General features: G+C 49.1%; 1 protein-coding gene across 10 annotated transcripts in view; it reads left to right on the top strand.

Moving 5' to 3' along the window:
• The window catches only part of ZNF516 (zinc finger protein 516), a 124,327-nt gene that overhangs the window by 40,366 nt on the left and 57,332 nt on the right, over positions 1–26,629 (top strand). For 9 of the 10 annotated variants that reach the window (XM_077877235.1, XM_077877554.1, XM_077877015.1 and 6 more), the window contains one exon: positions 9,080–11,012. In XM_077877235.1, the coding sequence (XP_077733361.1) occupies positions 9,254–11,012 (1,759 nt within the window). In that variant the 5' untranslated portion in view covers positions 9,080–9,253. Of the gene's footprint in view, positions 1–7,447; positions 7,551–9,079; positions 11,013–26,629 lie in introns of all 10 variants that reach the window. The other variant, XM_077877168.1, reaches the window with a different exon arrangement.

Genomic DNA, 26,629 nt, shown 5'->3' on the forward strand with positions numbered 1-26,629 from the left:
AAGGGTTCCCTTTTCTCCAACACTTGTTATTTCTTGTCTTTTTGATAATTGCCATTCTAACAGGTATGAGGTGATATCTTGTTGTGGTTTTGATTTGTAATTTTCTAATAATTAGTGATGTTGAACACCGTTTCCTGTGCCTGTTGACCATCTGTGTATGTCTTTGGAAAAATGCCTCTTCAGCTCTTCTTCCCATTTTTTCCTTTTTTTTTTCTTTTTTTTTTTTTTCCTTATTCTTCTTATTTTTCTTCTTCCCATTTTTAAATCAGGTTGTTTTTTAAATTGTTGAGTTGTAGGAATTCTTTATATATTTTGAATATTAACCCCTTGTTGGATATATGATTTGCAAATATCTTTTCTTAATAGGTTGCCTTTTTGTTTCGGTGATTGTTTCCTTCTCTGTGCAGAAGCTTCTTCATTCATTGTGCTCCCACATGTTTATTTTTGCTTTTATTTCCCTTGCCTTTGGAGTCAGATTCACAAGCACACTGCTAACACCAATGTCATGGAGCTTTCTATGTTTTCTTCTAGGAGTTTCATGGTTTCAAGTCTTACATTCAAGTCTTTAATCCGTTTTGAGTTAATCTTTGTGTATGGTAAGATAGCGGACTAGTTGCATTCTCTTGCGTGTGGCTTCCCACTCTTCCCGACACCATTTATTGAAGACACTGCTTTCACCATTGTATGTCCTTGGCGCCTTTGTTGTAAATTAATGGTCTGTATACATGTGGGCTTATTTCTGGGTTCTCAAGTCTGTTCCTTTGGTCGGTGTATCTGTTTTTATGCCAATACCATATTGTTTTGATTATTATAGCTTTGTAGTATAGGGAGAATGATGCCACCAGCTTTATTCTTTCTCAGGATTGTTTTGGCTATTTGGGGTCTTTTGGATTCCATACAAATTTTAGAGTTATTTGTTCTAGTTCTTTGAAAAATGCCATTGGAATTTTGATAGGGATTACATTGAATGTGTAGATTGCTATGGGTGATATTGATGCTTTAGCAATATTCTTGTGATCAATGAGTATAGGATATTTTTAAATTTGTATCTAACCATTTGTAATTTTCAGTGTACATGTCTTTATTCCTAGGTATTTTACTCTTTTTGATGCAATTGTAAATGGGATTGCTTTCTTCTTCTTCTTTTAAAGATTTATTTATTTATTTATTTATTTATTTTAAAGATTTATTTATTTGAAAGAGAGAGAGTGTGTGCACGCATGCATGAATTGGGGGAGGGACAGAGGGAGGGAATCTTAAAGAGATTGCACTGAGTGTGGAACCTGACATGGGGCTAGATCTCACGACTCTTGAGATCATGACCTGAGTCGAAACCAAGAGTCGGCCGTCCAACCAACCAAGCTACCCAGGCGCCCCTGGGATTTCTTAATTTATCTTTCTGATAGTTTGTAATTAACATATAGAGATGCCACAGATTTCTGTATATTGGTTTTGTATCCTTTAACTCTAATGAGTTCGTTTAAGAGTTTTTTGATGAGTCTTTAGAGTTTTCTGTATTTATATCATGTCATCTACAAATAGTGACAGTTTTGTTTCTTCCTTTCTGATTCGGATGCCTTTTATTCCTTTTTATTGCCTTACTGCTCTAGCTAGGACTTTCAATACTAGGTTGAATAATGGTGGAGAGAGTGGAAATCTTTGTCTTGTTCTTGATCTTAGAAGAAAAGCTCTTAGCTTTTCCCCATTGATTATGATGTTGATTGTGGGTTTGTCATATATGGCCTTTATTATGTTGAAATCTGTTCTCTCTATACCTGCTTTGTTGAATTTTTATTATAAATGGATGCTGAATTTTGTCAAGTGCTTTTTCTACGTGTATTGAGATGATCATGTGATTTTTATCCTTCATTTTGTCAATGCAGTATATGTATCACATTGACTTATTTGTGGATGTGGAACCATCGTTATATCCCTGGAATAAATCCTACTTGATCATGGTGAATGAACCTTTTAAAGTATTGTTGAATTCCATTTGCTAATATTTTGATGAGGACTTTTGGATCTCTGTTCATCAAGGATATTGGTTGATAATTTTCATTTTTTTTGTGGTGTTTTTGTCTGGTTTTAGTATCAGACAAATAAAAATACCCACACTTACTATCTAGATCTAGCAGTTGTTAACATTTTGATGTATTAGCCTTTCTCTTTTTTTGTAAACCACTTCTAAAATATTTAATAATGTTTCCAAAAAAAACCTAAGAATTTATTAGTTTATTAGAATTAGAATATTATCTATATTACCAACCTAACAAAATAGTAATCCTCAAATCTTATTTAATATTTAGTCTTTATTGAAGTTTAGTTTTTATAAAGAGTTTGGGAGCTAGAATGTGTTTGAGCATGTCTGCTGTGGGTAGTTATAGCTGGTGGAAGTCTTTAGAGTTGTGTTGAGTAACCTTTTGTAGTGGACCCATCAGACCCCACTGAACACATAGGGGTCACTAGTGATTTCTAACTCAGTTTCCTAAGCTTCTATTATTTTGTCCTTTTGAATTTATTAAACTGAATATTGTCACTGTCAGTGAGTAGGTATCTTTGGGTCCCGCACTGACATTTCATTTACTTATCTAACAGTTATTAATAATAATATGTAACATGTTAGCCATTTACCATGTGTTAAATATTGTACCTAGAATGCATCAATTTAAAGCTCACAAAATTACTATTATATAGTTTATCATTACCATCATTTACATTTAAAAAGTGAAGTGGACTGAGGATCAGAGAGATTAAGACAGGGGTCATACGGCTCATCTGAGTGAGTGGCATAACTGAGTTTGGAGCTTGGGTAGTCTGATCTGAAACTCACGGGCTACAGCACCTCGGTGACCAGGGTGTGCTTGGCTCTGTGCTTGCACGGGGCATTCCGTGGGGGGAAAACTTGTCCTCTAACATACAGGTGACCAGTCGAAGAAGCAGTAACAGTAACACGTACAGATGTGAGCTAGGGTAGTGCTGGGGCCATGCAGAGACCTCGGGGAGGGTCCTGATGGAGTCGCATGGGTACCAGGGGTCAGGTGAGATGTCACGTGGGTAGGTGGGCTGAGAACCATGGTAGGCCCAGAGGTGAGAGGGAGTGTGCATCTGCCTGGGCATGTAGGAGCTCACGGTCATTGAGGGGGTCTGGGGGACACACACCCAGCAGCACAGGGGCTCAGGCCCTTGTAAGTCCCGTCGGGGAGTTGGGGCCTCATCTTCAGGGCATGAGTGCTGTGAAGGGCAGATGTGTCAGGCCGGCCCAGGTCTGCACCTGGAATGTCTTTAGGCTTGAGATGCAGGGTGCGTGGATTCAGCAGTGCATTGAATGGCCTGCCAGCAGGCCGTCGACGGTGTTTACTGGGTGTTGGTGGGAAGGAGGAGAGAGGCAAGGTCACATGGGACCATCGGGATTCTTGGTTGGGTCCCTGCCTCGGGAGAGTTGGTCTCTCCGCTCAGTTCTGCTGCATTCCGCATTCTGGAAGGAGCCTCAACTTCTCTGAAATACCGAGCCAACTCTGTCAATTCAGGTCATCATGTCCCTCCCTGCCCTCCTGGAAACATCTACCTGTCCTGCTGGTGCTTGGGCAGTACTGCCAGTACATTGTTTTCTGCGTGTTGACATGTTTCCCTTTCTGACTTCGGATTTCCTCGAGCTGAAGGTGGTTTCTTACCTTTGAACCGTTAAGTTCCTGTAAGTGGCCCGGGGCCCTGTAGGCTCTCAGGAACTGGGATGAAACTTTTGTTAAACAGGCCCTGCTGCTGACCTGTGGGGCTGACCATGAGGCGCTCACCCAGGAGGGGGCTTGGGCCATTAGCAGAGACAGCAGGGGTGCACATGGGTTCTTTCTAGGTCCTTCGGCTGTCCGGCTGTCCCTGTCTGTCCGGGATGTTAGGTGTGCAGGGCTTGCTCGTGCAGGCATCCCTGGAGGGCAGGGGGCTGGGGCCCTGCCTGGGGCCAGGATCCTCACTCAGAGAAGTGATTTACTAGTTGGAACATTTACCCACAGAGTAAATTGATCCCAAATCCAGTGAGTGCAAACAGTCTTGAGAAAGTCCCTTCATTTCAGTTGTGCTCTGCAGGCCTGTGGAGAGAGGATCTGTGGAAGGTGTGACAGCGACCTTGCGTCTGTGGATTTAGACCTAGTAACTTATTTATGTGTTCACACAATTGCTCGGTAAAGTTTAGCTGCATGTCTTACTTTCACAGCTTTTCCATATTGCCTCTTAACACCTGTCTCCATCTCCACTGGATTGCTTTTTTTTATGTTATGAATACATAATTTTATTTTCTTAAAAACTTTACCTATTTTTTTTAATAAATGTGATGAAATTACGTTTTATAAAATGACATTTCAAAAACTGTAGAAGATATTTTTAAAGAGTGGCTTCAGACCATTCTCAGTAGAGAAGCACACACAGGGAGTGATCCATTGGAAATCTATTTTAAAACCCTAATCAGCAAGCCATTTTTATGCATAAACAATTAAATTATAGTCTTGCCTGGCAAGTTTCCAATTACAGCCCCGGAAAAAGTTTGTAATACGCGACGACAAGACTGGTTCATTATGAGCAAGCAGTGTGTTCCGATGGGGTTGTGTGGTTTGTGTATGTGTGTGGGTGCTGTGTTGTCCTGTGTCAGCTAAAATGCGTACGTGTTTGCTCCTCCCCTCCTTGTATTCATGCCTCTGGAAGATGGATCACTCTGGTTCTGCATCAAGAGCTCACATTTATTCATACATTTTATAATACAAGTTATCTTTAGGTTAATGTGTTACTGTGGGAGAAGTTGGAACGGTAAATCCTGTTTGGTATGTGCTTGTCCATCTGGGAGAGTCAAAGACAGGCGGCTCCATACGGCCATGTACCTGACTTGGACGGAGCAGGATGACACTGCCTCTCGTGGAGGTGTTGGGACATGACCCGCACCCCACCAGGGAACCAGATGAGCGTGGAGAGACCATCTGAGACCCCACAGGCCCAGCCCACGGCCATGGCCGGGGTGGTGTTTTCCAAAGGCCGGCAGAGCAGAGCCAGCAGCCCTGGAGGGCTGGTTGCCTCCCCGTGAGCCTCCTAACTGGGGCAGCTGCCTGGGGTGCATTTTTAAGTTGAGAGCTCTGATGCCAGCATTCTTGTTCTTTTTTGGAAAAGAAGCGATGACCCTGTCTTAAATAGCAGTTTTTGCTTGTAGCTAAAAAGAATATCAAAGATCTGTTGATTTGGCCGCTGATGAAGGAGGGCCAGTTGCTGGGAAATCACTTTCTGACTGTTGCTCTAAAGGTTCTCAAGGAACTTTGTTAGTGGACTGTGGGTGTCAGGAAGGGGGCCATTTAGGGACCTTTTTCAGGAGCTAGTTTTGTTGATGTTACAATTTCCTTAAGATAGTGGCGTTTGGGGCTTAAGTTATTACTTCTGTTACAGTGTTTTTTTTTCCCCCCATTTCCACATTGATATATTTTCACCTTGGTAATATCTCTTAGTTCTTTCACACTGTGCCCGAGCAGCTCTCCCAGGGATTTATAGTGAAGCTTAGTTTTGAAAGGTGGGGGTGGGTGAGAAGAGGAAAACAAAAGAAAGAAGAGCTTGTTTTGCTGATGGCAGGGGCACTGCTCATGTCCTTCCTTGAGGATCCTCCTGGAACTCACAGGCCCCGTTGGCTTGGGGCTAACGCTTCTCAGCTGGTCTTGGAGGGCGCCCATGAGAACCGACCCTCTGCCGTGTTTGGGCCCCGAGGGAGGGTACCCAGGCCTGGGCGGATCAGGCTGTTGGGAATCAGACACCTCAGGAGGCCAGGCCTGGGGAGGAACCGGCCCTGTCAGGCAGCGAAGATGGCAGCCGTGTGTGGACAGCGGGGGACGAGGACCCCCCTGGGAGGGAAGGGAAGTGCAGTCACTTCCCTTGGACTGGCAGCCCAGCTGCCCAGGCTCTTGGGGGCCTGAGACCACCTGGCAGGTCCTGCGCCTGCGCCCTGGTGGCCTGGTGCACACACCCCTGCGCCTCCCCTCTGCGGCTCACAGGGCCTGGGGAGGCAGGGCATCAGGGTGGCCGGATGCATGTATCCCTGTGCCTCCCCTGTGTGGTTCACCAGGGCCTGGGGCGGCTAGGCAGGATGCCGTCAGATGTCCCATGGGAGGTCTGGCCCCAGTAGGTGCTTGCTGCCTACGGATGGGTGCAGGGATCTGGGGGGCGTCCTGAGGAGGGGCTCCCTGGGGCTTCCCTCTCAGCCTGGGCTGTGAGGGCTGCCCCCCAAGAGCCAGCCGGCTGGTTAATGGGGGGCCAGGGCCCCTGGGTCTGCTCTGCCGCACCCCATCCCTGGAGCTGCCCGGCAGCCTGGGGAGCCTTTCCCGGTCACAGCCCCTGGGCTCCTGAACTTGGGGTGGCAAAGAAGGCAGGAAATCAGCCCACCACAGAGCATCGGCATTTGTGATGATTGGAACATGTCTTCTTGCTAGAAAAATACACTTTTATTTCCAGGTGCGTTTGTGAGTTGAGCACAGCACTCCGTGAACCTTGTCTTTGTGGCTGGTGTTTGGCTGTTTGATCCCCTTGAATTGAGACCTGTCTGCCTCTGATAGTCGGTCAACCAGCGAGAGGTCCAGTGAGGTCTGTAGGATCATTTCAGAGCCACCAGTTTCCAGTGGTGTTTTCCTCTGTATAATTATTTCTGTGCACTTCTTTAAACTCCGAAATCTTTATGCCCAGATTAGATCATTGAGCTAAGTGTGAATAGTGTGTTTCTTCGTTCATATATTAGTATATCACAGTCAGCATCTCGAGGGGATGAAATAAATCTTGGGGTAGGATGCAGGAGGATCATTTGCCATGTAACCCATACATAACACACAACCATCCAGAACTGGTGCCAGGACCAAAACAGCTTGAAAAAAGTACTTAAGTTTGCTGAAATTATCACTGAGAGGTGTTCTCTTTAACCTCATTTGTCCAATTTTACGGGGAATTTTTCTTTTTTCTCTTATTGGAGTTGTTGATTTCGGGGAGGCTCTCTCTTGGCTGCAGGAACTCCATGCACCTGTTAGCGTAAGGAGTAAGCCTTACTCCTCTCTTGTGTGCCTCTCTGCTTCCCACCTCTTCCCACACTTTGCTGCTCTGGCTGCACTGGTTTCCTTAGGTGCCTGGGAAACCCGCGGCATGGCGCTTTGTCAAGACCTGTCTTAGAGTACATAATTTAAAATTTAAAATTTTAATAATTAGAAATTTAGGTTTTAAATTTAATTTAGAAATTTAAGTTTCTACTAAATAAGATTTCTTCTAAGGGTCTCTGGGAGGCGGGGTTTGAAGGAAGCAGGAGGGGTGTGGTCTGTTGGGGGGGGGCGTCTGCCAGCTGTGGCAGCTGCACCCTCGTGGCCAAGTGGACAGGAGGTGTCGTGCGCTCAGATCCCTGCTGGTGGGCAGGTTCCCCATACTCATCATTTCCCTGCTCTACTCTCAGGATTCTTTCCTGCATCTACTCTGCAGAAGACAGGTCAGGCTGGACAACCCAGAGCAGACAAGGAGTCGCCACCCAGGGTCTTCTGGGACAGAACCTTTCCTTTGTGAGCAAAAAAATGTGTATTAGTACATTGGTTTAAAACGAAAAACCTTTAGCTTCTTCATGCTTTGTAAATTTTACAGAAGAGTTCTTAGTGTGTATGAGGTTGTGAGTTTATACAAAACATGACTTCCTTTTTATATATGTCATGGCTAGTTTTAAAGAAAATCTGCCCATCTGGGTGCCTCTCTGCAAGTCTAGGGTCCCACCCCTGCCCCCATAGGGAGACCCTGAGAATCCTCTCATTTCTGCTTAGAGGTAAGAAGGATAAACAGACCACGTCCCAGGGGAGCTGTGGTGTAGCTCTGCCTCTCTTTCTAACCCCTCAGAATACTATTCGGAAAGATGCCCTGTCTCTCTCCCATCCTTTCTAATTGGCTCACTGTTTTGTTTATTCTACTGATCACACATCAGATGGAAGTTCTCTTTTACTGCAGATAATTGCTTTTTTGGTGTGTACTGTCTTGGGTCCATTTGGCAGCTTACAGGCACTCAGGTTGGCTTTCCTGCGGCGTGGGTGGTTGCCCGCTGTGTGCCAGGCACGGCACTCGGCCACCTCCCTTGTCTGCTTTGTCTCTGCTTGTGCACAGGGTGCTAGAAACACCTAGACACCTGGAGGAGTGGCCCCTCATTCTCTGGAAGGTGGGATGGGCATGCACATGACAGTGATGGCACAGTGTGACTCCTGCTGTGTCCAGGGAGAGGCATACCCTGCTTCCCTGGGAAGGTACTATGGGAACCTATGCAGAAATTGGGGGTTCGGGGGGGTGACTGCAAGACTCCTGGGGTCCAGAGGGTGTTCTGTGCTGGGGCCCACACTTAGCCCTACAGCAAGAGCCTAGGGTGCCTTTGGGGGACTGGGGTGGTGGTGCAGGATAAAAAGAATAGGATGGGAATGGGAAGGGCCCACAAGGTTGGGGCTTTAGGAGGCAGCGGTTTCATGGCCATAGGCAGCTAGAGTGGTGTCAGTTGTGGCCTCCGTGCCGAGCAGCCGCTTCCAGGTGGAGACCTTGCATGAGCTCAGGGTAAATCACTTGTGCTCTCAGCTGAAGTCTTGTTTCCCTGACGTCTAAACACAGCAGTAGGTTTGTGAACTGCCTTTGCGGCTCACTTGTCCTGGCCGCGAGCTGTGCCTCTGTGTCCTTGGCCGCCCTTCTCCCTGGTCCTGTCTCCTTGGTTCTTATCCCCACACTCTCTCCTTGGTCAGTGGCCTGTGTTTCTCACCCTCTCCCTGCCAATGTTACTCATTCTGTCTCTCCTTAAAGACTTGATATCTTTTTTCAGAAATACTATTTTAGGGTGCAATCATGTACAATTATTTAATGATTTAGCGCACACTTATCAATAACTGTTTAATTATTGATCTTGTAGAGGAAAGCAGCTGCGTGCACATCTATTTGAATTTGTGTTGATGTCTTCTTTGGACTGGATCGCTATCTTTCAGGAGCCCCCATCACTCCCTGTGGATGTTACTGGGTCCCTGTTTCGGGGGGAAACCTTGTTCCTAAGATCTCTGTGTCTTTTCTGTTTTAGGTGCTCTCTGCTGCTTGCCATGCTTTCAAGGTAGGATACACGGGCTGTCCTGGCAGGTGCGTCTCTGCAGCTGGGAAGCAGGAGCCTCATCTGAAGATGGAGAGATAAGACGTCGTCTGGCAGGCTCACGTGACAGAAAGTGCCCACCCCGGCCGGGGAGCCCGTGTCCTGGAGATGGATCGCAACCGAGAGGCCGAGGTGGAGCTGAGAAGGGGCCCGAGCCCCAGCAGGGCCAGCAGGAGCCCCGAGGTGGACGGAGACAAGGCCATGAGCCACAGCTGCTGCATCTGTGGCAAGAGCTTCCCCTTCCAGAGCTCTCTGTCTCAGCACATGCGCAAGCACACCGGGGAAAAGCCCTACAAGTGTCCCTACTGCGACCACAGGGCTTCCCAGAAGGGCAACCTGAAGATCCATATCCGCAGCCACCGCACGGGCACTCTGATCCAGGGCCACGAGCCAGAGGCTGGTGAGATGCGCGTGTCTGAGGGCCTGGACGGCTGCACCAGCCCTACCAAGAGCAGTTCAGCCTGCAACAAGATCCTGAACGGGGCCACCCAGCTGGACGACAGCAAGATCCTGCTGAGGAGCAGCAAGAAGGAGGCTGAGGGGGCTGTCTGTGTCCCAGAGGAGGGCAAGGTGGCAGCCCAGTGCTCCTTCTGCAAGTGCAAGTTTGAGCGGAAGAAGGACCTGGAGCAGCACGTGCACCAGGCTCACAAGCCATTCAGGTGCAGGCTGTGCAGCTACATGACCCTGAGGGAGGAGTCCCTGCTGAGCCACATCGACAGGGACCACATCACAGCGCAGGGGCCCAGCGGCACTGAGGCCTACGTGGAGAACGGCAAGCCCGAGCTCACCCCCGGCGAGTTTCCTTGTGAGGTGTGTGGCCAGGCCTTCAGCCAGACCTGGTTCCTCAAGGCCCACATGAAGAAGCACAGAGGCTCCTTCGACCATGGCTGCCACATCTGTGGCCGGAGATTCAAAGAGCCGTGGTTCCTCAAGAACCACATGAAGGCACACGGCCCCAAGACAGGCAGCAAGAACAAGCCCAAGAGCGAGCTGGACCCCATAGCCACCATCAACAACGTGGTGCAGGAGGAGATGATTGTGGCCGGCCTGTCCCTTTACGAAGTCTGCACCAAGTGTGGGAACCTGTTTACAAACCTGGACAGCTTGAACGCGCACAACGCCATCCACCGCCGGGTGGAGGCCGGCCGGACGCGGGCCCCGGCCGGGGAGGGCGCGGCCCAGGGTGGCCCCCCGGACTCCCAGCAGCTGTTCCTCCAGTGCCTGAACCTGCGGCCCGCCGTGGCCAGTGTGCCTGCCCGCGGGCAGGCGGGGCGGCGTGTGGCCGAGCTGGACCCAGTCAACAGCTACCAGGCCTGGCAGCTGGCCACGCGGGGCAAGGTGGCCGAGCCGGCCGAGTACCTCAAGTACGGGGCGTGGGACGAGGCGTTGGCCGGGGACGTGGCCTTCGACAAGGAGCGGCGCGAGTACATCTTGGTGAGCCAGGAGAAGCGCAAGCGCGAGCCCGAGCCTGGCGCACCGGGGCCCCCGCGCAAGCGAGCGGGTGCGCCCGGGGACCCCACGCCTGGGCCCCTGGACCCCAGGCCTGCCGCGCGCCCCAGCCGCCGCGCCGCCGCCCCCGCAGGCCACGGCAAGTCGTCCGAGTGCTTCGAGTGCGGCAAGATCTTCCGCACCTACCACCAGATGGTGCTGCACTCCCGGGTGCACCGGCGCGCGCGCCGAGACCGCGACGGCCCTGGGGACCGCGCACCCCGTGCGCGCTGCGGCTCGCTCAGCGAGGGCGACTCGGCCTCGCAGCCCAGCAGCCCGGGCTCGGCCTGTGGTGCTGCCGCCGACTCCCCGGGCTCGGGCCTGGCCGACGAGGCTGCGGATGAGAGCGGAGAGGAGGGTGCAGCCGACCCCGCACCAGGTGAGCGTGGGCGCCTGGGTGGCTGGCTGGGTTCAGGGAGCTCTGCACCCAGGCGACCCCATGTCGGGATGGCCCAGAGCCCGGGCATCCCAGGCCCAGGAGCCCGGCATTCAGGCAGCACAGGTCCAGGGAGCCCTGTGCCCTGGTCCCCCTTCCCAAAGTGTCCCCAAACCCAGGGAGGTCAGGTGCCCAGGTAACCCGTGCCTAAGTTATGCAGGCTCAGGTGGCTCTCTGACCCGGTAGTCCTGGCACTCGCATAACCCAGGCCCAGGTAGTGGGGGCTCAGTCCTGCACCCTCGGGGCCTGGTTTCCCATAGCAGTCTCATATCTGGGTAGACTCTGCACCCAGGTAACGCTGTGCTTGGATAACCCTTGCCTGGGTTTCCCAGGCCCAGGTGGCCCCACAACCCAGCCATTACGTAGCTAGTGTATTCTTAGAGTTAGGCTGGTGGGTACAGACACAGGTGCCTGTCAGCTCCACTTCAGGCTCCTTTCTTGCTAATTTGCCCGTATGTGTTCACATTAATTAGCACCTTTGGCCTGTTGAATTAATGGTTTCTCTGGGGCATCAGCCATTTCTGAGCAAAGAACAGGTGATGGGACACCTCCATGCATAGTCCAGAGCCTGCTCCCTCACCATGTGGCATGTGCATGCATGTACACGTACACACTTTGCTCTTCTCTTTTGCACCAGACAGCTGAGTGAAAGAGTAACTTCAGATTGGTGTGCAGTTATAATTAATCTCCTTGGATTCAACTAGCCCTGTGGGTTTAGAGATGGCTCATTGGAACAGATGACTTTCCAAAGAGTAGCTATGTAAATATTTAAAGATGCTTGGCTGACTTTGTTTTCATCATTTTCCTAGTTTTTATAAATCTTAAGCGTTTTGATATTTTATTCATTATTTTTTAGGAGAAGGTGATGTTCCAGTTAGAGAACTTATACCTTTCTCTGCATAACTGAGACTGTTCCTCTCTTCTCCCTGGAAACTGGTTCATGGATGTTGCTTTTACCTGAAAGGCCAGGGATGTAGAAAGTCAAGTGCTTCAGAAGGGCTATTTTATATTCTCTAGTGAGGAACATGACCCTAGTGCATTTCTCCAAGACAAAACACAAATCTGCGTCATTTTTTCCTTATTAGATTTAGCCATTTTTCTGGAACAGAGTTTACTGTGGGTTTATACAGTGTATTATGTGAGAGTCTATTACACTCAAATTATATTGAGTCAATAAAAGCGTACAAGAAAGTTGTTTGTCTAATCCCGTAGAGAAGCCTCTGCTGAACCCGCACCTCCATCTTATCAGCATCCGTATAGATAACTGAACAGTAACACATTATGCCCTGACCCTTGTTTCCCATTTCCTTTCTTACTCATTAACCGTGGGAAGGAGCAGGAGAATACACCACTCTCTGAAAATGCAGTGATCATTCTGTGATTCTTGGAACAGTTTGTCACGTAAAGTCTGGCAAACCCAATCGCGACCTATCGTTCGCATTTTTGAAGAGTAATTCTTGGTTTTTCTCTTTAAAAATTTTGATAATGATAGATTTTACTGATGATATTCCAATAATACTATGTTTTTTTGGAGCACACTAAACCTTTTTTTTTTCCCGGAAGATAAATATTTTTAATATTTGGAAAAGCTCTTGAGCCTTTCCCTCATCTGTCATGGTGGTGGTCAAATAATTAATAATCTGATTCAGTAGTGCTTTGAAAATCATGATGCTGGAAAGATCAAATGATTTTCTTTCACTCTACGTTGGAATTTACTTTTTTTCATTTCAGCTTCATTGAGATAATCATTTACCTCTTAACGAGATTGTATGTCTTTTCTCTGTGTGATCTGCTTTTTGAGAAACTTGATACATCACGTTACTGTAATAAGTGCCTGTATCCTAGTTGAGTTCAACAAGTTGACAGTAGAATCAGCAGACTACTGTAGATCATCCAGCGGCTAGAGAAGGAAGTTTATGTCATGACAATGGCGTAAAGTGTTGAAGAACATGTGAGTCCACATTGGGTACCTTTCGTGACTCTGAAGGATAGAATCTTACTGTCTAAAACCACCGACTTTCCAAGCTCAGCAGGCCCTTAACTGGTCTAGCGTGGGCATTAACCGCTGCTTCCTAGACGTTTTTAAGGAGAGAGATGCACTTTGCATGTATGTAACACCCCACAGACACTCCCATTTGCAGGGTTTGGCTAAGGACTTTGGGAAAGTAAATGAGTATTTTGAATCCTCTGTTGCAATCTGCGGCGTGCCTTTGCTATTACTAAACGATGCCTTAGATCTTTACACATGGAGGCAAAACTTAAAATTCTTAGGGAATTTTGATGGGATAGCTAGTGAAAACTGGTAGATGAAATACGTGGAAGTTGAGAACAAAACACCACTCATTCCCATAAGAATCATCAGGCTTCTGGGGGAAGCAAGGTTGACATTAGAATTCTATCTTTGTGACCCTTTTTAGCAATTCCCCATCATGCCCTAATTTTACCCAAAGGTTTCATGACATCTAGGAATGGATTCAAATGCTGCTTTTGGCTCTAGAGAAGCTTTGCATTATCAGATTAATTAAAGATACCTTTTTTTTTTTTTTTTTTCCATGAAACATTCTTTGTCGAGTATTACCGTGTGCTTGTTTGGAAAGCTCCAATTGTTACATGCTTTTATTTCCACAGAAAACCGGGTCCCAGCAGCCCCCTTTACGGACCAAAAATGGTAGAAGAACAAACTTATGAATAAAATTACATCAGATATAAAATTATTGAGTTAGATTTCAATCCTCCACCAAGAAAGTGACGTGGCACTGATGGAAAGGACACTTTTTGGAGCTCATGAAAAAAATAAAACCTTTCAATTAGGGAAGAAGAGCTTTAGAAGGGTGTGTAATTCTGTGTAATTCAAGTTTATAAAAATGAACATTTCCAAACACAAAACAGAGTCAGGGTGCTTTGAGGTCATCATGAGGACCAGGAGTGTTACTTTATAAGTAAATAAGCCACAGCAGAATTCTGCTCAGGAAGCAGGTGGGTAACTTAGGAATGATGGACTCTTGTGGGCTTGTCAAGAGGTCGGTTCACCACCTGTGCCATCGTAAGAAGCACCTTTGCGTGGCCTGGCTAGTCTCGGCCATCACAGGTGTTTCAACCTGCCTTTGGGCAAAATGCTGAGGACTTCTTTCCTATCGTCTATCTGCATATTGTTTCTACAAAAGTCACTTATGGGACTACCCAGGTTTTGCCCATTTCTTGTTATTCTGAACTCTGCTATCACATCAAATCCATGTTCTGTTGCGCCTGCTTACTACATTTTTGGATGCTCAGGGCAACATAATCGATAGTAAAACCACAAGTTTTAGATAAAGTCCTATGAAAGTGCAAATACTTGTTTCTGACCCATAAAAATGTCAAGCCCTGCTCAGCCTGATAGAGCAACAAGTTCTTAGAGCAAGTGCCACAATGTTATATGCAGTTTGAAGAATTAGGGAGAGAGTTTCCAGAATGAAGCCACATCATCAGGGAATGGAAAGACAGAGGAAGAAATGGATTTGCTTCAGAAAGCCCCCATTTGCCTGGCTTTCTCTGCTTGTTGCCCCCTCAGGCCAACAGCCTTGTATGTCAGGGCTCATCTTCTTCCCATCCCACAATTGAAGGAAGACCGCCATCTTTTAACCATGAAATAGTAGTTAAGTACAGGCCTTGAGACTGACTAGTGGTCCAAGGAGTGCCCAGCACGATTATGCAGCTGGTACACAGGGTAACAACCATCCTGCTATTCAGAGCAAGAGCAGTCATTAGAACAGCTCAGGGAGAGAGTGTTCCCATCCTGTTCATCCATCAGAGCAGGATTTAGGGTGAATCTCGCTAACAGAGGCCGACATGGATATGGGGTGTGCCAGTGAGGGGTGTCTGTGCATGGCCACGGGGTCTGCTGACCTGGGAAGTGTTCATTAATACCTACTCTTTGAGTTTGCTTCAGTGTCGAGCAGAAGGAGCTCTGCAGGATGCTCTGTCCCCACTGTGCTTCGGGCCAGTGCACCTTGGATGTGTGTCCTGAGTGGCAGAGTCAGCCCTGCGTGGCGGCTCCATGCAGAGGGGGTGAGTGCGTGGGCCCCTCACAGAGGCTAACCATGGTACAGTAAGTCCAGGGCTTGTGGAGGGAGGGGACAAAGCCAGTGGGGTGGGATGGGGCAGCCCCAGGTGCAGGCAGGAGGCCACAGGTTGTGGTTGACCTGGGGAAGGAGAGCATGCACATTGGGGGACAGGTCCAGCCACGCACCAAAGCGCTGCTGGACGGGGCGATGGCAGGTGGTACTTCTGATGAGGGGCCTGGGTGGTTGGGCGCATTGGTTACAGATGAGCTCGTGGAACTGGGAGCAGCAAACCTCTAAGGGCCAGCTCTCCAGTTACCAGGCGGGTCACCTAGCCTCCCTTTGTCCAGTGTCTCCCTTGTGCTGGCCACATGGAGGCCATTGCCTGCAACATCTGATAAATGTCCCCCCCACAGACTGCTGACGGCTCAGGAAGTGCCCTCGTGGCATGCTGTGACACTGGGGGCAGGTGCCAGACTGTCATGTGCAAGGTGCTCTCCGCTGTGTGGCTCGAGCCAGGCCTGCCGCGGCTCCTCCTGAGGCCTTGTTCCCCACCCCCCCACAGTGCCATGTAAGCTAGAGAGCAGCACCACAGTGGGGTCTGCTGAGAGTTGATTCCAGTGTCCTGGGAGCCGGAGGTGACAGATAAGCAGGTCTGGTCCCAGTTACAGGAGAGCCGTGCAAGGAAGTAGTTCTTATCAGTTTTAGGCCATCATGAACACTGAGTTGGAAACCCTCATATTAATGTCTTATTTAGTATAAAAATGCAGTGAAGGGCTTTAAGAAAGCTGTTCAGATGTACATGGCAGTGGGAAGCAGAAGGCCTTGTGGTTTTAGCCTGTGTCTTAGCAACCAGAAACCACTGTGTGTCTGCGCTGCATGCGTGTACCTGTGAGGGTAATTGTTCACATGGCACCCAGCACCCTGGCTCGCTTTCTGAGTTATCGGAGGATGATTGAATTACAATGAGAATAGTGTCTTTTGAGTATGTTTTCTTCTGTTTTGATTCATCTTCAGACATTGGTATCTATGCATGGCATGCATGCTAATATTTGCTGGAGCAGAATGCTGCATTCCCTGACCTTCCAGAATGAATTTATTATAGTGTGAAAGGCATCAGACTCTAGAGATTATACTCTGGGGTTTTCTTCCTATCGCTGAGAGACAGCGTAACTGGATAGACATACCCGGTATCATGAAACAAACACCGCACAAACATTTGGATTTGCTAGCATAATTCAAACACTTGACTCTCTCTCTCTCTCTTACTTTTTGACACAAGACAGATTACAGGATTTTAGAGCTGAAAGGGAACAAGAGGTGTTTCGTCTGTCCCCATTTTATCAGGGTGGGAACTGAGCTACAAGGCAGTACCCTGATTTGCTGGGAGCTGTGAGGTGTCGTTGCAGAAGACAGCACGGTGGCAGATGCCGGGTAGGAATTCACCGTTGGCACAGAGGAGTGGTGTGCGGTCGTGGTCTGCTCTTGAGCATCCAATCTCCTGGCAGTAGTGTGGGGTGTGTGGTCCAGCCCCCCGCCCTTGGGCTGTCCCTGCCATGTCCTCTGCTGCCTGGCTTGTTGTGGGCATCCTGTGGACACATCTCATGTTGGGACTTGAGTCAGACCAGAGTCAGGGGCCACAGCACCAGCTTCCAGCCTGGGAAGTCCCTGTCCTGCTCGTTTGTTGCTGAGGCATGGGAGGGCTTGGACCCCGTGCAGGCCCCAGATCTCCAGTCTACACTGAGGCTGGCTCGGATCCCTGTGTGGGGCTTTGGATCCCAGTCTACACTGAGGCTGGCTCAGACCTTGTGCATATATGGATCCCCAGTCTACACTGAGGCTGGCTCAGACCCCCTGCAGTTCTGGATCTCCAGTCTCCACTGGGGAGGGACATGGTGGAGGTTGCCGTGCTGCATTGTGCGGAAGCTGAGCTGCTTGGAGGCAGGGAGCTGGTTCCATCTGTCCCCTGGGAGCCTGCCGGCGCCCTGCGTGGGTGTCCTCTAAGGGCACAATGAACGATGTTCCCATGTTCTGGTGAAAACACATGCCATGTCTACAGAGAGTCTCATTTGACATGTGACCACTTTCCAGCCTTTGCGCCTCTGCTTCTGTCCTCTGTTGTGTGACCCTTGCCCTACCAGGTGTAGCTTCTCTCATTTTGCCGTGGGGACAATGCTGGCTCTGGTTTTCGGCTCCGTCCGGGTTCTAGTGTCACTGGTGCCGTTTTGTCACCAAGAGGAGCTGTTGGTCTTTTCCGGTTCACACTTGAGATATCAGAGCTCCTGTTTGTGGGTCTTATCCAGCAGCAGGTTGGTTCTTCCGCCCTGGTCCTGGGAGATGCGGTGGGGCATGCGAAGGCATGGATTGCACCCGGTCTGGAGGTGTCTGCAGAATAGGTTCCATTGATTCGGCTTCTGGAAAATCAGCCTTTGCTAGTTGGGGTGGGGGTGATTCCTGGTCAGCTCTGCAGGAGGGTGGCCCGTTCACCAGGTGGGGGGAGGGCACAGCACCTGCTGAAGATGTGGCCTGTCTCAGCGCTGTCCTAGACACGGCCAGGCCTTCCTGTGTCTGCACACCTGCTGTGTGTGTGATGATGGCAGTTCCCCTGCAGCAGTGATGTGGCACCTGTACCTGTGTCCACTTCTTCACACTGCTACCAGGTACTTGCTGGAAGCACAGGTGAGGTGGAAGACTCCGCTCCTTACGCGGCCCTTCTGGGACCACAGCCATAGCCTTGACTAGCTGCCACTGTTGCATCTTTGCTGCACCCCGAATGCCTTGTCCAGAACCCCCCACCTGCCCTGTGCGGCCTGAGCATGCCCTGGATCTGGAAACCCATCCCTGCCACGTTGGCCAGTCCCAAGGTCCCTGCTGGATCACCTTGTTGCTGCACGCATCATTTCCGGCAGGGTGACTGCTCCCGCTCTGTCCCTAGAACTTCTGTTTCAGTTCCACGGGTGTTTGTCCTGTGCCACACAGTGTCCTCGTGTCCCGTGTCTGTCATTGAGTGGTGATCTCACAGAGGACAAAGCTTCACCTTGTTGGCCCTGCCAGCCCCGTGTGGCTTGTGCTGTGGCTGGCGCTGCACTGGGACAGCTTGTCTTTGGTTTGCATCGAGCCACGCTGAGACACGTCTCCCTCAGGGAGAGTTTGCGTGGGAGCAGTGCGCTCACTGGCTTCTAGGTGCCACAGGGTCACTGATAGCGGCTGGACTGCCGACTGGAAGGCTCAGGTGAGAGCAAATATTCACACGAATGAGTATGTGCCTCCAAGATTTTTAGCTGTGTGGATGTGGACTGGCAGTGTGGCCTCTTGGGGTGGCAGGAGCGCGCTACGTCTGGCCTTTCCCGCCAGCATCAGACTTGGGGTCGGGACTTGGGAATTTGCCTGCCTCAGAGCTCTGGCCCTCCTGTCCCAGGTGGTGGCTGGTGTCCGGGGCATCGCTGCTGCGCTCGGGGAGCAGAAGCGGGCAGGGCCTGTCCGGTCCCTAGCACCCGAGGACACACAGCCTGTGCTCCCCCAGTCCTGGCACAGCTCGTGGCTGGTGTGTCGGGAAGCAGTGACCAAGGTCACTGTGCGGTCCCCACCTCCCTGCCTTGAGTCCCCAGCGGTTGCTACTCAGCACAGGTGTTGGGCATGGCGCCCTTGGCCTCGCCCCTCCCAGAGCCATGCTGCGTGTGCAGGTGGCAGGCGGTCAGAATGTCATTCAGGTGGATGGCCCGGGACCAGCAGGACCCTCCTGATCTGGACGGCCCAGAGCACCCCACCCTGGTGGTGGCCCTCCCTGTGGGCCACATTCCTCCCCACCCCGCAGCGGCGGCTTGGTGGGCCTTCTCCTCGGCGGGCCTGTGCGTGGCGGGCACACTGAATTATTCAGTGAGTTTAGACTCTTTTTTTCAAGCATTTAGCCTTTATTTGGTCAGTGTTTTTGCTGTGTGCCCATCTCTGGCGCAGATTCTTAATGTTTCATTTATAAGTTTTTTTTTTCTTTTTGACGTTTCTTAATGTGCATGTGCTAGACCTAATCCTAATCTGAGGCCAGTTCTTGGTGAAACCTTCATAGGCTGCTGATAGGATCAGTATTTGCATACACGATTTGCATAAGCCTTTGCGTGTTCAGACAGATTGTGGTTTTAGATCTGTATTTTACTAGAATTGAAAGGTGAGGCGTGGTCTTCTCCAGAGAAAGGTTAGAAGGTCACAGTTTCCTTTTCTTTTTAGAGTCTTGCCTGATTCTGTGAGAGGCCAGTGCAGCCCTCTCCCATTTTGCAGGATGTCTCACCTTCTGTTTTATTTACAAAGGCAGACGTTGATTTGAGACAAGTATTTTCACAGATTAGTAAAGACATTTGGGCTGATTGCAAGCTGCCAGATACATTCTTGTAAAAGTGTGCCAGAGCGGAGTCTTACTCCGAGTCTTCCTTCTGACTACAGAATAATTACTTTCAGCACCGTGAGTAACCTGTTCCAAATTTACCATGATTGTCGTTATCATTGGTGACCTCACAGGTTATTGAGATCTCTCCTCTAAAATGATCACTGAGTGGTCCCCTCTGGTGTGGCAGCTGTCCCGTAGAGAATCTGCTGTGTGCTCAGATGTGGCTCTTGACACCTGCCGAAGGGCATCAGCTTCCTTCCAGGTAGTCAGATCGTGTTGTTCCTGTGCATGAGCATCCTGCAGTAGATTCCTGGGTGAGCATCATTGGAATAGTTCGTTAATTGGGTTGGACACCTGGAGGACGTTGTTTGTGATGTTGAAATGATGATCATTTCTAGTTTTCACTTCAAGTTACCGTAGTTCGTTGATATGAGACTCATCTATAATATTGCTGGTTTTTAACACGATGACTGCACGACTTATGGGATATAATCTACTACAAGCGGGTTTGGTATCAGATTAGAAATTGGTAGTAGTGGGGTGGATGGAACATCTCCATTTTAAAGAAATATCAGGTACTGTGTTTTCGAAAATGACAAAGTATGGTTGAAGAGATCCATGAGGTTGAAAGGGAGGCATAACCTTTTATCATAAACCTCCTGTATTGGTGGGGAGGATTCGATGAGAATCTCAGAAAGCAGTTCAATGTGTCACCAAAATATGACTTGCCAAATTCCTGCTTTTTAAGCATTAAAGGCATTGCAAAGTTCTGACAGGAGATTTTTGGGATATATGAACATGAAGGTTCTGGACAGGTTGTATGCACAGTGTCTGCAGTTTCCATGGTGATAAGCCTACACACCACTTAGAAACAAATTCTTGATATTGTTTTGAAACCCAGTTACAAAAGGGCATCGTGCTTGCAAGTTAGTTGTGAATAGATAAAATTGCTTCCGCAGAACTGCCTTGCAAGCTGGACAGCACTTGGCAGACATTAGAGTCTTGTACCTTCTAAATCGCCCCTGTTCTGAATATATCTTTCCATTCTAGATCAGAATTCCTTCCTGCCTTCCTGCCTTCCTGCCTTCCTTCATCTTTCTCTTCCTCTTTCTCTCTCCTTTTTCTCTTTTCATTTATTTTCTCCTCACATTTTGAGTTAAAGATCTTTACCTTTGAATTTTAAGATCTAATGAGGGGGGTTTCTGTGGATATTCGTAAGAGTTTTTAGAGCTATGCCATGCCTGGGAGCTGGGTGGAGATGAGGCCCTGGTGGTGACTTCCTGTCACCCCCTGGTCCAGCACCACCCACCCACCTCACAGCTGGCCCCTGGTCACTATCTCCCCTTCCCGTTCAGCCTCTGTGCCCCTCCTTTCCCTCCTCTTCCATTCAGAATGATCAAAGGCAGTGTGGAAACAGGGCATCATGTAACAGCAAATGCCTAGCACACATGGTAGGTTATGATGTTGGGGAGCAGTAGGTCTGATCTCGGAGGACACCCGTGCTTGCCTTCTTTGTTCTGCCCTGAGACCAGACACAGAATCCCAGATGGTGGTCATCCTAGGAAAACCAGGAATGGAGCGCCCTGTGAGCCTCCTCCTGGGAAAGCCCAGTCCCTCTATACCGGCTGCAGCGTGAACCTGTCGTATCTCAGCTCCTGCTGCTGCCTTGGTGCGGACAGGGCAAGGCTAGGGGCCCTGGACCTGGTTTTCTTGCCTTAGGACTTCACACCCCCCTGCTGCCCAGGCTGCCTCCCTGGGACAGTGCTGGGAGGTGGAGGAGAAGGAGCCAGACCGTACTGGGCCCATGCTGCTGATTTGAGTTCTGTTCCTTCTTCAGGAAACCGACAGGTTTGTTGGTTGCAAATAACCCACGTTGTCTGGGAGTGCACAGATGAGACATCCTCCTCCTCCACTGCTCCCCCTCACCTTCCAGAGAGACTTGGGTTTTGCCCTCTCTTGTCTTTCTAAATGTGCTTAAGTGTATTAGTATATATGTGTATGTAGATTTTTCTTGTTTTGATACCTAAGAAGATTATCCTGTGTGTTTCATTCTAAAGCTTGCTCTTTCTGCATAGTCATGACTTGGAAATCATTCATGTCCATAAAGGTGTCTGCTTCACTTTTGAACTGCCTAAAAGTGGACCATGGTCATAATCTGTTTGCCTTTTGGTGGACATTCAAGTTCTTGCATTACACATAGTCCTGCAGTAAACCTGCTGGCAATGTGGATCCTTGAGCACGCTTAGGAGTTTCTCGAGACCGATTTCTTCATGAAATTGCTGGTTTGGGGGTTTTCATATTTTATATTTCAGTAGCTCCTGCCAGCTAGGTCATAGTAATCCTCACATCCACCAGCAGTTCACGAGCCTGGCCATTGTCCCCACCTTCCATAATGCCAGGTATTATAGATTTTCTACAGCTCCCTCTGTGAAAGATGGAAAATGTTATTTATTTTTTTATTGCTTTAATTTCCATCTTTCTGGCTTCTGGGGGGAGAGAGCGTGTTTTCATGTTTGCTGGCCATTTGCATTTCTTGTGTGATTTACCTGTTCATGCACTTTGTCCATTTTTATAATGTGATGTTTGCCCTTGTCTTATTAACAGGAACTCTGTACATCATGGAAATGAATCTTTCATTGTTAGCTTTACTTTCTGCTTACCTTGTTTGACTATATGAAGTCTTCTATCGTACAAGTTCTCAAAAGTCAGAACTGTTCATTTTTTCCTTGATGGTTTTTACACATGACTAGAAAGACATTCCCTGGCCTACTGTTAAAATATTTTCACTGAATAAAGTGAGTTTGCTTGATTCTATGTGCTTATTGCACATCACATGGATCCATGTGGAACTTTTGGTTGGTCCTGGGAGGCGTTTTAATTTTTTCCCTTATTGCTATTCTGTGTTTCCAATATAATTTATTCAGTCATCAGTCTTTATTTCTACTGATTTGAAATAGCGGCCTTAGCCTATGCAGATGTCCATGGGCCAGCAGCTTCACCCAAGCATTTGAAGGCTTGGTAAACCCAGCAGGTATAGGTGCTCGTCTTAAGATATGGATGCAGTAGCTGAGGTGTAGAGGTTCAGAGAGACTTTCTTAAGGTTGTACCAATAATACTCTTGAGGCCAGCCTGCAAGTCCCAGGTTGGTGCTCTGGCAGTGAGGGAAGGCGGGGAAGGGGTTTCCAGGAGGAGAGGATGGAGACATGTCCTGTGCGTCCTTGAGCTCTTCCTGGCCTGTCTTTGGCTCCTGGGCAGTCCCGACTTGTCCTGACCTTCGTCTTATAGCCATGCTCTCCTCCAGAGCCACCCAGCTGCAGCTGGGCCTTAAGCAGGGCCCAGGGGTGACATCTCAGCAGCCTGCTCAAGGAAGACGCAGGAGGGCCGCCGGGTCCTGCAGGTGGACCCTTGCACGTGCATACGGGACCTTCAGAGTCGCAGGGCATCCCAGAGGCCCCATTGCACTACAGCCTGTCACTGAGCACCTGTGGGTTGGGGCTCTGAAAGGTAATGGTCTCTCCTCCATTATCTGCGAATAGACTGTTCTTATCAGTGAGAGAATGAGACTGTTCATAAATGACAAGTAATGTTTCTCTTCGTATGCAATGCTCAGATGTTTCCGTCAGCATTTACACATTTTGGACCGTGTGTCTTAACTCACACTGCGCTTCCTTGGAAGTAATTCATTCAGATGACATGTTTCCAATAAGAACAAGTCGGAGTTGCCAGGTTTAGTAGTAAACATAGAGGACACCTGTTAAATATGGGTTTGAGATAAGCAGCGAATGTTATTTTTTCAGTTTATGTGTGTCCCATGGAATATTTGAGACCTGCTTGTGCTAAAAATGACTCGTGTATCTGATATTCAGGCTACTTGGCTGGCCTGTGTTTCTTCTGCAGAGTGTCTCTGTGAGCCATCTCTTCTTCAGGCAGGATGCTATTTTCATGCATACAGGAAATGTCTAGTCTTGTTGCCCGGCCTACTTGTTGGTTGGTTCAAGCTTGTTGAGCAGCTCTCTGTTTGTTTACTACTAGACAGGGATGCTGGTTGCCACACACCAGTCAGTGTTCCAGGAATAATTAGCTGAGGAGAAGGAGAGGACCCCGTGGTAGGGCTTGCTCTCTTTCAGCAGTTTACACTTGTTGATGAATTAAGCACACGTTAGCGCTTGGGAGGGTCAGAACAGTGCTTGAAGAAATAAGGGATTCAGGAGCAAATAAAAATGAACCTCAGTCCATTGGCTCGATTCAGAAAAAAAAAAAGACAAACACGGTTGTGTCAAGTTTCTGGAATCAGGATGATCTGCTGTAGTTGAGTATGTGGTGTGGCGGGAAGGAGCATGGATGGCTGGAGTTTCCTCCTGGTGGCCAATGCCCTGAGGGATCATGCTGCAGGTGCCACTTCTCTGGTACAGGTGTCTGTCATCAGACTGGAAAGTTCTGTCGTGTTCGGAGTTTTGTAGGTGAGGTTTTGGTGCTGAGGCCCTGCTGGCACCCTCGTGTGGGTGCTGTTCATGGGCATGTCAGGGTCCCCGGGGTTGCCCAGGGGCTGTAGCCTTTCCCTGATTGTGGGAGGGTGTGTGTGTGTTGGCCAAGCTGCTGAAGGTCACAGGTGTTAACAGAAGACCCGAGCCCTCAACACAGAAACTCAGGGCCTCTCTCACTAATTCAAAATAAAGAGAGACCCCAGAATCCTTTGTGTAGAGCATACTTGAGATGTGGAGGGATGCTTTGTGATCATGCTGGTACGCGATCTCTGGGCTGTGACTTTCAGAAGAAATAGCTAGCGAGTGGTCCCAGATGGACTCTCTCCTCCACAGAAGAAGAGGCAGTCCGTGTGCTGTGGTTTATTGGGCACATCTCTCTTCTGGTTCTAAATGGATTTTGTCTGCATATGTATGATCTATTTCTTTTTTTCTTTTAAAGATTTTTATTTATTTATTCATGGAAGACAGAGAGAGAGAGAGAGAGAGAGAGAGAGAGAGGCAGAGACATAGGCAGAGGGAGAAGCAGGCTCCATGCAGAGAGCCCGATGCGGGACTCGATCCCGGGTTTCCAGGATCATGCCCCGGGCTGCAGGCGGCGCTAAACCGCTGCGCCACCGGGGCTGCCCTGTATGATCTATTTCTATTTAGCTTTGGTTTAAACAAATACTAAGTAAATATGCATGGAAAAACAAATCCACGGCAAGCCAGTCTCCCCTCGGGATTTCTTTGTTCCGTGTCCAGCCGTGGAGAGTCACTGACCTATTAGCCGTAGATTCCACGGCACAGATGATGACATTGCAAAAACCATAGGCTTCCTTCGTTCCTCTGGCCTCACAGAATATGCAGAGATCTTAGGTTCATTTTAAAAGACGGGTCTGGGGATCCCTGGGTGGTGCAGCAGTTTGGCGCCTGCCTTTGGCCCAGGGCGCGATCCTGGAGACCCTGGATCGAGTCCCACGTCGGGCTCCTGGTGCATGGAGCCTGCTTCTCCCTCTGCCTGTGTCTCTGCCTCTCTCTCTCTCTCTCTCTCTGTGACTATCATAAATAAATAAAATTAAAAAAAAATAAAATAAAAGACGGGTCTGTAATTGAGATAGAAGGTGCGGGAACCTGGTGTTCCTTGGAGATGAGGCCTCACCTGAGTGCTGTCCAGGTGCCCTGTTGCCTGGACAGGTGTCCATGGTGGGGAGTGCCTGGCACTGTGTTCCCTCCCAGCCCTTGGTCCAGGAGCCTTTTCCCTTGGAACTTGTCAGGAAGCTCCCTGCGGTGGTTTCCTGGGGACTCATATGCCTCTCCTCTCATGGGAAGACGGTGTGGAGATGCTGTCGTGGGGTTGTGCTGCGAGCCACTGGTGTGAGGGCCCACTGTCCCTGAGCCTCCCTGGGGTCCTCTTGGGCATGTGGCACCCAGCAGCTCTATGGCAAGATAGTCGGAGAAGTCAGCAGGGTCTTGAGAGGTCATCTGGTCTACTCCATGAACCAATCCCAGAAATGAATTATCTGCACTATTTTTTTTTTTTTTTTTTAAGACTCATGCAGAAGAGCATCGCTCTAGTTGGTGGTTCTTCTCTGTTCTAGTTCATCAATTGTCATGTGTCACAGGCTAGGATTTCCTTCTCGTCTTTACTGCCTGCAGTGGGACCTGTTGTGGCCGGTCCCTTCAGTGGCAGAACTGGGAACAGGTGTCCCGCCTGCACCCCTGAGGTTGTCTCGCTTGTCCTTCTCGGCCCCCTGATCCTGCACCTTCTGCATCTCTGGTCTATCTGCCAAGTGTCCCCGGTCCCGTGTCTTTGCAATGCTCGGTGGCCTGTGCTCTTGCAGCCTCAGAACTGCCCCCACCTTAGTTATTTTAATTCGAGCTTGTGGGTGGTGTCACCATTGCCTTGACCAACATTTCTGAATCCCAGGCGACCAAGCAGAGCTGCTCCAGTCACGTGCTCTCAGGTTGGGCCCGCTTCTGTGTGTCCCCCACAGTCTGATGGCATGGACGGATAGTAGGGTCCTTCGGGCTGAGCCAGGTGGAGCCCCCCAGGCAGACAACACTGTCAAGGTGGTGGGGACGGGCTGTCTCCTGCTTCCCTTGGGGGACAGCACCGCCCCTGCCTTGGTGCGGGCACACTCTCCGTGTCTGCACCTGATGCTAAGTTAGCCTCCCCAAGTTCTAGGCAATGCCACCCAAAGCCGATTGGGCTTTATTAGCATCTATGGTAACTTGGCAGAGATTTGCCGGGGTTTACTTTAAATTGCTCACGTCCTCTTAGCTTGACTTAAAACGACCATAGTAATCATTAGTAGTCTGGTGTATTAATTGATTTTCAAGATTAAAAAGAAAAACCTTTGTCTTAAAATGGCCAACGTTCTGCAGTTTGGTGCACGCCTGGCACAGAGAAGCCTGTGGTGAGTTGGACGCTAGGCCCTTTGTGTAACTAAGATCTATGGAGATGTCTTCCCTGTGGAAAACTCTTCTTTTCTTTGAAACTATAACTTCTGTGGCACCATATATGCATTTTTAGTGTGAGTAAAATCACAGATATGTGAAGTGTTGCCAAAGTATAAACAATACCTGGTGCAACTTCAAGTACTTTCCATACCAGCGAGCAAGTGTCCTTGTTCCCGACGGTCCTGCACCATCTGGCTTGGCTGCTTCCAAGATACCAGC

Source organism: Canis aureus, chromosome 1 (assembly GCF_053574225.1).
Source record: "Canis aureus isolate CA01 chromosome 1, VMU_Caureus_v.1.0, whole genome shotgun sequence".
Classification (NCBI taxonomy): domain Eukaryota; kingdom Metazoa; phylum Chordata; class Mammalia; order Carnivora; family Canidae; genus Canis; species Canis aureus.